This window comes from Bison bison, unplaced genomic scaffold (assembly GCF_000754665.1).
Source record: "Bison bison bison isolate TAMUID 2011002044 unplaced genomic scaffold, Bison_UMD1.0 scf7180017864203, whole genome shotgun sequence".
NCBI lineage: Eukaryota > Metazoa > Chordata > Mammalia > Artiodactyla > Bovidae > Bison > Bison bison.
The window spans coordinates 5,778,637-5,790,920 of NW_011494775.1; the positions used below are offsets into that span (position 1 = coordinate 5,778,637).

At 46.0% G+C, this 12,284-nt stretch overlaps 1 protein-coding gene across 1 annotated transcript in view; it reads right to left on the reverse strand.

The window, feature by feature from the left end:
- Positions 1 to 8,617: 8,617 nt before the first annotated feature.
- Positions 8,618 to 12,284, reverse strand: part of HSPA4 (heat shock 70kDa protein 4) — a 54,689-nt gene continuing 51,022 nt past the window's right edge. The window contains exons 18-19 of the mRNA XM_010844524.1: positions 11,063 to 11,224; positions 8,618 to 10,889 (exon numbers count right to left, since the gene is read on the reverse strand). Of these exons, the coding sequence (XP_010842826.1) occupies positions 10,686 to 10,889; positions 11,063 to 11,224 (366 nt within the window). The 3' untranslated portion in view covers positions 8,618 to 10,685. The remainder of the gene's footprint in view (positions 10,890 to 11,062; positions 11,225 to 12,284) is intronic.

A 12,284-nucleotide genomic window follows, 5' to 3' on the forward strand; every position in this document is an offset into this window, starting at 1 on the left:
CTGGCCAGATCTCTGGCCACCCACCTTCACAGTAAAGCACCCAGCCCCAGGATTGCTATTTCCCAGAGATAATGGCCCTCTGCCCTGACCCTGCAGCCCACCCACTGGGCCTCACCTGAGACCCTCACCAGCCCCACTGCTGCCAGTCCGTCCCCTCCTGCTCTCTCCCCACAAACTGCCAGACGTCTCTACAGTGCAAATCAGACAAACTGTGTCTTTGCTTAGAAACTTACCAGGGCTTCTCAACACCCTCAGGAGAGAATCAAGGCCATTTTTGTCTCTTAAGAAAGATACAAGGCCCCAAGCCCAGGAAGTCCCTCCCCAAGTGCTTGGGACCTCCCCCAGGAAGCTGCGTGCATGGATGACTTACCCACCACATCCTATAATGGATGCCAGGCATCAGCACAGGCCCCACATAGATGACACCCACTGAACCACCCACCCCTTTGTCCTGCCTGTTCAAGAGAGCCACGCTTGGGCAAAGGTGCCTGGGGGCCGGCTGTCACCACGCACACACCAAGGTAACCTCGAGCTGCAGGGGGGCAGGGTGAGGGCGTGCCGCTCCCCGCTCCTCCATCACCAGGCCAGATTCCAGCTCGCTTTATAGACCCTCTCATGGAGCTCTGTGGCCTTTCCTAGAATCTGACCTTGCTCCCAGCACCCTCGTCTGGTGGTGCTTACCGTCCTCAATTTTGAAAGACCTTGAACTCCCATATAAAATAATGGCTGCAAAAAGGCATCCTGGGAGGGGCATTTTATGTGACTCCACCCACTGGCCCCTGACCCCCTTATCTCTGGGCATTCCTTGCCCTCACTTTCCATCCAGAGCCGTGTGCCCATCCCTGCCCACCTTTGGTCACACTCTTCCCTCTGCAGCTCCTGCACCAGCCTTTCTCTCTCTACTTGCCTATGCAGCCACCGCCCGCTCACCCATTACATCTCAGCTCCAATCCCACCCTGCAGGTTGACTCTCAATTACCTGTTGATTTCTAGGGCCCAGTGAAGCGCTATGGGGAGATAGCTCTGGGTCCAGATGATATTTGCATCCTTGGGACAGGGCAGAGCCCTATGGTTACTCAAGATAATGTTTGCGGAAAGGACCAAGGAGCCAACAAATGAAGCCCAGGCTCCCCATTAGTTGCATCCTCCAGGTTTTCTGGGGCGGTTGCCATGGCTGCCAGGGGCCATCCTCCCAGGCCACTGCCAGCAGCCCACTCTGGGAGGTGGGCACCATGAACAGCAATGCCAGATTATCGGAAACTATTTATTTTGTAAACTCAAATTAACAGGAAGCAATTTCATTAACAGATAGTACTTCTTGATGAGTTCGTTCCGATTCAGGGCTTATTTTTAAACTGTCCTTAAACACTATGTGTAGCAGGCTGAAGAGCGGAGTCTGATTTAATGGAAAGTGCATGACATTATGCCTCACCTGGGAACATCGAAATCCTGAAGCTTTTCTCTTGAACTGTGAGGGCCCTTCCAAGCCACAGAAATCTCCTCCAGTTTGAGGAAGGGAGTAGATAGGGGTGTGCCTACATGAAACAGGGCTCTGGAGCCTGTGGGCCCAATTTAAGAAGGGAACCCAGCCCAGCAAGTGCTTCTCCACTCTGGAGAAGCTCTCAGCACAGTCAGGAAAAAGACACGCACTGAGAAAAGGAAATCACAGACTTACCTACCCTGGGGGAAGCGAGCTGCACCGTGGAGAGAAGCTGAAGGCCAGTGGGTCCCAGAGAAGAGAAGCCCCACACGCTAGAGACCGCAAGTCAGGGCAAATTGCTGAGGCCTCGGTCACACCAGGACCCATGTAAACTAGATACTGTGTCAGAGACATGTCATCCTGCCGTCACAAGTAGCCTCAAAGAAGTTCCAAACTTGATTTGGCATTTCCAAAAATAATGCTGCGTCTTCCTCTCCCTCTGCTCCCCACAATTCTACTTTCTCTTTCCACCTCCAGCCCACAACCACCTTCACCCTCAGCTGTTGGTTATATCAATCAACAGCCTCATTTATTCCCTCTTTACCCATTCCCCAGGTTCTCTACACCCAGAACAACGGCATCAACCTCACCTGAAACTTGTTATATATACAAATCTTCAGACCCCACTGCAGACTTTCTGACTCAAAAATCCTATGGGGCGGGGGTCAGGGTCAGATTTTAACAAGCTCCCCAAGGCTTTGAGGCACAGTGGGGTCACTGCTTCACCTGGGAGGGGAGTCCAGGAGCGGATCCACAGGGAGAAGCCTCCCTACCACTGTCTGCCCTGCCACTTCAGTTCAGGCTCTTGCACTCATCTTCCTGATTTGGTATGAAAGAAATCTGGAAAACAAGTGGCCAAGACAGAACTCCCAGAGGGTGGGCCGTGGCAGGAGATAATCCTCTTAAATGGATGGGAGTGGAGGGGAAGAACAGGGACCCTCCTACACAAGGAAAGCTGTGTCTCTCCTACCACTCAGAACGGGGTATCTACCACGAGGCAAGGAGAGAACACGAAACTAGGTGTCTGGAGGCTCCCGTTTCCCCCAGTCCTTCTGAAGCTTGTCATAATCCTCTGCAGCAAAGTCCAGGATTCAGAGAGGCACAATGCTGATGATTCGTAGGAGTCTCTATGCCCAGCTAGAGACCCTACCCTCTACAGAGGTCAGGAGCAACCCCCTCTTCTGGGGCTATCAATGGCATCACACCAAGTCAACAGGAGAGGCTTAGGTCAAAAGGCGTGTTGGGGCCTCTGGTGCTCGGTAAGATGTACAGCCCAGGGGCAGGAAGCAATACTCCTTCCCCAACCTGGCAGTGGAGGGGGCGTGGGCGGGGAGAGGGGCACTAGTGACCATACCCACTAGGAGGTCAGTGCCTGTAGGCTCCCTAGCTTGCCCATCATCAACGTTCCTCAGAAATCTGGGCTACTGGAAGGATTGTCGTTGTTCAGTTGCTCAGTCATGTTCGACTCTTTCTGACCCCATGGACTGCAGCACACCAGGCTTCCCTGTCCTTCACCATCTCCCGGAATTTGCTCAGACTCACGTCCATTGAGTCGGTGATGCCAGCCAACTGGCGGGATAAGGGCAAGAAAGAAATTCTTATACCTGGGTCAGCTGCTCCTTGTGCTGCTAATAGGGCTTAAAAAGGAAATTACATGCCTAGAGCTTGCAGTATCTTGATCTTTTTTGTTTGTCTAGAATGTCTTCTACATCCATCATTTCCTGTGATGAGCAGAACTGGTGTGACCACAACTTCACCACTACGGCTTCTAGAGGTTACGTTTTTCAAAGTCAAAATATGGTCCATTGTGAGCATCACCTGGGAGCCTGTTAGAACTGTAATCTCCCAAGCCCCTACCAGATAAGAATCTGCCTTTTAGCAAGAGCACCAGCCTAGTCTGAGAAGCACTGGGCTGGGTGCTTAAGATCTGGGGTTAGTCCAATATTCTTTTATAACAAGCAATGCCACACTTTGAATGATAAGGACGTCTTACAAGCAAAACTTCATAAAAGTTCCCTGCCTTCTAGCCTGAGGCCTCTGTTAAACCACGTTTGTTTTGCTCTCAGCTACCCCAAAGGAGAGGAATTGAACGTCTGCATTCTCCTCAACTCCAGGACTCCTAAGGCGCAAAGCTGCTAGTCTGACACCAGTCAAAGGAAGAGCGATGTCGCCCTCAAGTGGCCACTTCAACCCTGCCGCTCACACCACACTAAATCAGAACTGACTGGAGGAGGAGGATCGGACTGTCAGGAAGCCAGTGCTACTCCAGATAACGCAGTATGCAGCGTTATTGTTTTGGGGGAGGTAAAAGCCCCATATTCCAGGCACACACTTTTCCAGAAGATTATTTGTTATTGTTCAGTCACTCAGTCATGTCCAACTCCCCTTGTGACACCATGGACAGCAGCACTACAGGCTTCCCTCAGTTCAGTCGCTTAGTCGTGTCTGACTCTTTGAGACCCCATGGGCTGCAGCACACCAGGCTTCCCTGTACATCACCAGCTCATGGAGCCTACTCATACTCATGTCCATCCCATCAGTGATGCCATCCAACCATCTCATCCTCTGTCCTCCCCTTCTCTTCCTGCCCTCAATCTTTCCCAGCATCAGGGTCTTTTCCAATGAGTAAGTTCTTCACATCAGGTGGCCAAAGTATTGGAGTTTCAACTTCAGCATCAGTCCTTCCAATGAATATTCAGGACTGATTTCCTTTAGGATGGACTGGACAGATCTCCTTGCAGTCCAAGGGACTCTTAAGAGTCTTCTCCAACACCACAGTTCAAAAGCATCAATTCTTCGGCACTCAGCTTTCTTTATAGTCCAACTCTCACATCCATTCATGACTACTGGAAAAACTATGGCCTTGACTAGACGGATCTGTGTTGGCAAAGTAATGTCTCTGCTTTTTAATATGCTGTCTAGGTTGGTCATAGCTTTCTTCCAAGGAGCAAGCATCTTTTAATTTCATGGCTACAGTCACCATCTGCAGTGATTTTGGAGCCCCCAGAAATAAAGTCTGACACTGTTTCCACTGTTTCCCCATCTATTTCCCATGAAGTGATGGGACCGGATGCCATGATCTTAGTTTTCTGAATGCTGAGTTTTAAGCCAACTTTTCCACTCTCCTCTTTCACTTTCAAGGGGCTCTTTAATTCTTCGCTTTCTGCCATAAGGGTGGTGTCATCTGCATATCTGAGGTTATTGATATTTCTCTTGGCAATCTTGATTCCAACTTGTGCTTCATCCAGCCCAGCTTTTCTCATGTACTCTGCATGTAGTAAGTTAGATAAGCAGGGTGACAATATACAACCTTGACGTACTCTATTCACTATCTCCCAGAGTTTGTTCAAATCCATGTCCATTGAGTCAATGACGCTATCTAACCATTGTATCTTCTGCTACCCCCTTCTCCTCCTGCCCTAAATCTTTCCCAGCATCAGGGTCTTTTCCAATGAGTTGGCTCTTCCCATCAGATGACCAAAGTATTGGAGTTTTAGCTTCAGCATCAATCCTTCTAGTAAATATTCAGGACTGTTTTCCTTTAGGATTAACTGGTTTGATCCTCCTGTGAGTCTTGTCCAGCCCCACAGTTTGAATGCATCAACTCTTCAGCGCTCAGCCATTCTTTATGGTCCAAATCTCACATCTGTACATGACTACTGGAAAAACCATAGTAGGGATTCCTGGCTCCGCCATCCACCTTCTCTGTGAGCTTTGCCTGCTTTGACCCTTTCCTCATCCACAAAGAGTTCAATGTTTTCAAATAGTTCTCATGTTTTTATTCACTGAAAATATTGTACGTGTGGATTCAAGAATCCCGTGCTTCACGCTGGCTGCCCGGGGCAGTGGTGAACAAGGCAGGATCCATCCTTCAGTTGGAAAATACAGATAAGGACAAGACACAGAGGAAAGGCCCCTCACCCAGCTTCATTTAGGACTGCATGTACGCTCTCAATTTTTAAGTTCTATCCCACACAACCCTCCTGGGCCTCACGGCAGTCTCATGTGAGTCCTAGAGGCCTGTCCACCAGCATTGCTCAAAGACACACTATCATTTGGGCCACCCTTTTTTGAAACATCTACTAAATTCAGCTCATCCTCAGAAATGCTTCACCAGGATTTACAATGCTTCGCTGAGTCACTGAGACTGTTTTCCAAGTGTGTTCCGTTGTCTCTCCCCTAGGCATTTAGCCAAGTCTTGACTGAATAGTCTATTTTAAAATGCACATAGAAAAAACAATGTACGTGGTAAGGGCCTGCTTACTTGTGATACGAATTTTGATCCTCCGTGATCCAGGACTCCAAATCTTACAAGTTCACCTGACCTTTGAAGGATGTAAACACAGACCCAACCAATGGAAAACGGCCCCAAACACAGCTGTCTATATATTTTTTTCTGTGGGTTGTTTTTGAAACCAGCAAATCCCAGGTTAGAAGTATGTATTTCCCCTACTGTCCCTCCCTGCCCTTAACACCGTATCAAAACCAGAATGACAAGGTCAGGATTAGCCTGGCAGTTGCTTGTGTATATTGGACAGACCTGGAAAAGCATTCTGTATTTGGCTCATATGCTCTGAGGTCCTCCCTTCTCTGATCCACCAGAAACGCACTCCCTCCTTTATCCTCCTGGTGCTTCTACCCCAACGTGGCCATTTTCCCATTTTGCCTCTAGCCTGCTGCTTAAGAGGTCCCCTCCTTCTTTTCTACACTATGACACCTGCCCCAAATTGCAGTACCCAGCTCAGATGACCAGGGCAGCGAGGGTCATATCCCAGAGCTGCTCCAGCCAGAAGCAAGGGAGCACTACCCAGGGAAGGAATGCCAGTCTCCAGGTAACTGGTGCAAATTCTCCCCATTTGCACACAGGACAGTGGGCCTAGGATGCTGCCTAACTTTCTTCCTCCCCAAGTTGATCCCTTAACTAGGCTTAAGCTTCCTGACCAAATGCTCTCCTCCACCTGAGGCCTCACTGCATGTTCCTGAAGCAACCCCACAGCCACTAACTCCACCAGCCATTGCCGCCTCTCACTTCTCAAACTCCCTCCTCCCTAACTCCCTCAAGCCCTACCTGAGGCATGGTCATTCCCCTATGGCAGCTCGTTTCTTTCAAAGCCCCCACTTCTTCCTGACACAGCCAAAAAACCATCCTTTACTCCCTAAGGCAGGAACACACCCTGACTTCCAAAGCTTCCTTCCACAGCAGCTGTAGCTACAGGATCCCTGTTCCATGTTCTACAACTTCCTAACCTTATCCAGACTGCCAGGAGTATCTGCACTGACTCCTACAGACCAGGAGCTTCATCTGTCCATTGCGTCCTTTATTCCAGCTTTGAAACCTTGGAGCCATTCTTCTTAACATATACGTCTAGGGACCTTCTCTCATGGTCCAGTGGCTAGGACTCCACACTCCCAAGTCAGATTTGATCCCTGGTCAGGGAACTAGATCCCACATGCCACAACTAAGAGTTCACATGCCTGCTACAACTGAAAAGATCCTGCATGCCACCACAAAGATCAAAGATCCCATGAGCCACAACTAAGACCTGGTGCAACCAAACAAATACAAAAATAGAGCAAAACAAAACAAAGTCTAAAAAGCAATCAAATACACTTCTAGTTTGCTTAACATTAGAAGACTCCAAAACGCTTATTACAGAAATCTTAGAAAACACAAACAAGCAAAAATTTCCTAACAAAAAATCACTCCAATCCCACCTTCAGAAAACCCCATTTCATTCTGAAACATCTAGCCAGATTTTACTTTTATGCAAACACATTCCATGTTCTTTCCAAATGAGAAATTGTGCATACTGTTTTGTAACTGACAAATTTTACGTAAGAAATGATCTGTTAAAGCCACTTAAACTGATTGAAATCAACCAAATATAGAGTGTATTACCAAAAGCCAGACCAATAAAACGCCAATTGGTCCTTGAATCCTGGCCTGCGTGCCCTTGTCATTAGCCCATGAAGACTGGCTACTCCCCCTGCTTCTAACAGCATGGTGGGTTTTTTTTAATCACTTTCCATCTTCCCTTTTCCTCCAGCACCAAGACTTACCATTTACCCCTTCTTTTGGTTCACAACCCTAAAACATGGATTTTAAAAGTTCTACTACCTCCAACTTCCCCCAGGTCCCACTCACTCTGCACATATCACACGAGCATCCCTAAAACACTGTCACTCTCAGGCTAGAAGCCCAGTGCTCCACACCCAGACTCCAGTCTCTCGGCCCTAGCAAGCCCTACCACGTCTTTCACCTCTGACAGTTCCCCTACAAAAACCCCTTAAGATGCTTGCAAAGCATCTCAGAGGTCAGTGGTCTAAAGCCTGTGTGAATCCTCACCAACCCCATGGGAGCTGTGAAAGTTCTTCACATTAATCTGAAGCTGCCCCGTTGTAAAACCTTCAACACCAGCCCTAGCTCTGCCTCCAACACCCTCTTCCCCAGTGACATAGAAGAATGCTGGTACCTCTCCCCAGTAAACAGGTCTGCTATACTCTCCATGCAACTCCCAACATGCCTATAAAATGGCTACACTCTGGATAATCAGTAGCTGCCTGGCTGGGCCCAGGCTTCCCACTCACACCAGCAGGTGTCCAGTCTTCTCCCAGAGGCCCAGAGAAAAGCAACTTTACTCCAAACACTTCAAGGTGGCGAGTACTGGCTCTCTTGGTAGGCCTAGCACTGGGACTATTAAGTGGCCGAACTACAGGAAAGCCATGCTTTGTACACTTACGGTCGCTTCTGATGGCTTCATCCCCTTTCAGCACTCACCACCACCCCACATAGACAACAACACACACAGGCGTGCGCACACTACTGCGACTATCATGGTAGTCACTGTTGAAAGCACATTCTGGGCCATGTCCTGTTCTCTGAAGGGGCAGGCATCAGTCCTGGCACTGGCCTTCATGGGGCCATAACTCACCTTCTGCTATTGTAAAAACCCTCAAAGTAAGGCCCAGTTACAGGAACAAGGTAAGGATTCCTAAACCAGAGAACTGGGCTGAGACTCAGCATGGGAGAGTTGAGTATGGAAAGAGAACTACTTCCTGCCACCCAATGTGCTGAGCCTTGAATGTTCTTCAGAATGGAGATCACTGACAAAAGTTAACAACTTGGAATTTAGCTACCCTCCAGAGAAAATTTTTTATTGAAAACACAGACACACACACACAATTATGAAATTAAGAAAACCATTCCTTAAGCGTGTAAGACAGGTTTCTTTTTATTAAGTTTTCCTAAACTTGTCTCATGTTTACTGAATGTTTTTCTTTGTGTAAGAATGTAACCTGGAGCTTTAACAAACCAATTTAGATAATGCAACCTGGATAAATGTTTGTCTGCACACAAGTCATCAACTGTTACTCTCTGGTCTGGTCTCCATGTAAATTCAATTGGTCTGCAAGCCTGTCTAAACAGAGAGCAAGAAGACCACATCATCTTAATTCTAGTTTAAACCTCAAATTCAACCCCATCCCAAGTCCCACACCCTCCCCACACACAAAAGAAAATTTTTAGAAGAAATGGCCATTAAGGACTGAGTCAAGTTGCATAAGCATTGGCTTAATCCTGCAGCCAGCACCCCAAAGTAGCTCCTGGCCTCACAGCAGGCCAGCTGAACTCTTGAAGCTGGACAGGTAGAGAATGGACAAAGGATGTTCTAAGAACAGGGCCAAGTCCTGGTGCTGTGAGGCTTCCATGCATGCTTACACACCAACATAAATACACTTCCACCTTCCTCCTCTAAGCAACGTTTCTGTACAGGACTTAAGAGCTTATAACAGTCTGAATTTTTTAGTGCAGAGATGGACAGCAACTCATTCTAAATATGCAAGGTATACTCTTATTTCTAACAACATAAGTCAAAAGTAACAGAGAAGCACTCTGTTATACAGATTAACAATTATTACAAAGGTCCAAAATGTAACCAACAAAGCTTGTAACAGTTTCTAGGGCAAGGACCAGCTCTGGGCTCTAATATACTACAGGTTTCCCTTAGAGTTCCCCAAATGCCTCACTCCTATCAACACCGCCCAAAGCACTGCCACAGGGAATGCTCTGGCACTCCTGACGGTGACCGCAGAGCAAGAATGAGGCACTGCTGAAGTCAGGCACCACACTTAACACTAACTTCAGACTCATCCAGTACAATCCAGTGCATCTTAGTTTTTTGTACAGTCTGTCAGCCGTTTAACACATACACATTGGCAGATTCATGACAGATGTTAACGCTTAACACAGAAGTGACTGTGAATGAGCCAAAAAAGAACTTAACTCTTGTCCTAAGACTTCACGCTATACCTCAAATTTACACAGAATATCTCTCACCTGAACAAGCAGGCCAGGATACAAATCTTTATACCATAATTAACAAGAATCAACCCCTCAGTTAAATTTACCATGCCTATATCCAACAATACATCTACCCAATTCTAACCTTCTGAAGAGAAAATTATTTAGACTTTGATGCTTGGGATATTAATGAACATACTTTCAGAAATATACATTCTCAGGAAGAACCTCCAGGTTTAAAATTCTCAGTTAACAACCTGCTCCAGGTGAAAGGGTCTATTTCCCCAAGAGCAACACACGGCATTTGTAATGGGAACCCCTTTTATCTGGGAAAGATGGGAAGATTGGGGGAGGGGGGGGTCCCAGGGGAGCGGAGGGACACGTGAAGCTCAGAGCACACCTTTGTTGTTCTACGTTAATCTACGCCATGCTCTAGCCCTCAGAAACAGAGGGAGATCCCTCCCCCATCCCCACACCAGGCGGGGAGCCTTTGTGGCAACCTCCACAGCAGAATTTTTAAGCACAATTAAGAGTTCCTGTCATTTATGTCATAACAAAAAGTTTGCTTGATAGCTAGGTATAGCCTGTGCTATAGCTCAACTTTCTAAAACAAACTTCTCTTTGTATAAGCATGATTAAACATAAAAGGAGTGAAGCATAAGCTCAGTAAGACTAACTGGGCTTCTAAATAGTACCATTATGAAAAAGATACAATGCACTTCATTTCTGTATCTAACTATTTAGAAGTCAAAATGCTCCATACATTACTGATATCCCCTCCCCCTCAAGTCCCCTAAAAACTGACTAAGAAATCTCCAGTATTTAATTGCTCTAGTTGATATTTAGAACAAAGTTGACAACTTAAAGCTTTATAATAGTCTGTTTTAATATAAACAATTGTTAGAATCAATCAATGTCCATTTCAGGAAGCTTCTTGTCTGAATCCGAAGGCACAGCTGTGTCTGTACCCTGCTCAGCAGCCTGAGGGCCCGGGTTGTCTCCTTGTCCATCCACTGGTCCATTCTGCTCTGCATTTTTTTGCTCCTCTTTTGGAGGTTCCACTTTGGGTTTGGGCTTTGAAATTATAGGGCTGCAGATACTCGTCAGCTCCTAGAACAACAGGAGAGAAAACAGTGGTTTTTGTAATTTTACATAGCATACTAAAATCAAAGCCCACCCTCTCTTATCCTATCCCCAAGATGTAACCAAAGATGGAGTAATGAAATTCTCTATTAATAATACCGACTAGAAAAAACTATTAAATCTTTAAAATCATGAATTACTTTAATTTTAGCTTCAATCTCTTTTGCCTTGACAACTGGATCCATGGTCAGACTCTGCTTGTTCTGCAGATTCAGCTTGTTATTCATCCACTCCATGGCCTCATTCATGCTTTTTTCCACCTTCAGCATGTCAGCAGCATCCAAATGATCATACTGGTCCTCCTATAACCAGAAGCCAACCAGACAAGCATCAAAGAATAATACAGTCCCTACTCAAATACTGCCTAGTTCTTCAGCATCTTCCAAAAAGCTACAATCTTTCCAAAAATGAAGTCCATCTAGCCTCACAAGCTATACATTCAATTCCCTAAAAATTCAATAAAGGAAAGTAACCTCAATTTTTAACACAGAGAAAATGCACTTCAAGGTCAAAAGGAATACACAAGGTGGCAATTAAAAGGTTTCAACAGTATAAACAACACATGCTTTACACAAAATCTTATAAATATAATTTTGCAAATAAATAAATATAATTTTACAATGCAAAAAAAGGCCATGTCATTAGATATGAGACTGGAGGTTTAGGTATCGAAGTTAAGAAACAAAATAATTATGAATACAGTTTTTTAAAAGAATCCTTTCAGAAGTAAAATTTTAAAATTCATCTTTTTAGAAAGCTTAGTTTATTATATTTAAGTTTCTTACATGCAGATGACACCACCCTTATGGCAGAAAGTGAAGAAGAACCAAAGAGCCTCTTGATGAAAGTGAAAGAGAGTGAAAAAGTTAGCTTAAAGCTCAAAACTCAGAAAACTAAGATCATGGCATCAGGTCCCATCACTTCATGGCAAATAGATGGGGAAACGGTGGTTGACTTTATTTTTGGAGGCTCTAAAACACTGCAGATGGTGACTGCAGCCATGAAATTAAAAGACATTTACTCCTTGGAAGCAAAGTTATGACCAACCTAGACAGCATATTAAAAAGCAAAGGCATTACTTTGCCAACAAAGGTCCATCTAGTCAAGGCTATGGTTTTTCTAGTAGTCATGTATGGATGTGAGAGTTGGACTATAAAGAAAGCTGAGTGCCAAAGAATTGATTCTTTTGAACTGTGGTGCTGGAGAACACTCTTGAGAGTTCCTTGGACTGCAAGGAGATCCAACCAGTCCATCCTAAAGGAGATGAGTCCTGGGTGTTCACTGGAAGGACTGATGTTGAAGCTGAAACGCCAATACTTTGGCCACCTGATGCAAAGAGCTGACTCATTGGAAAAGACCCTG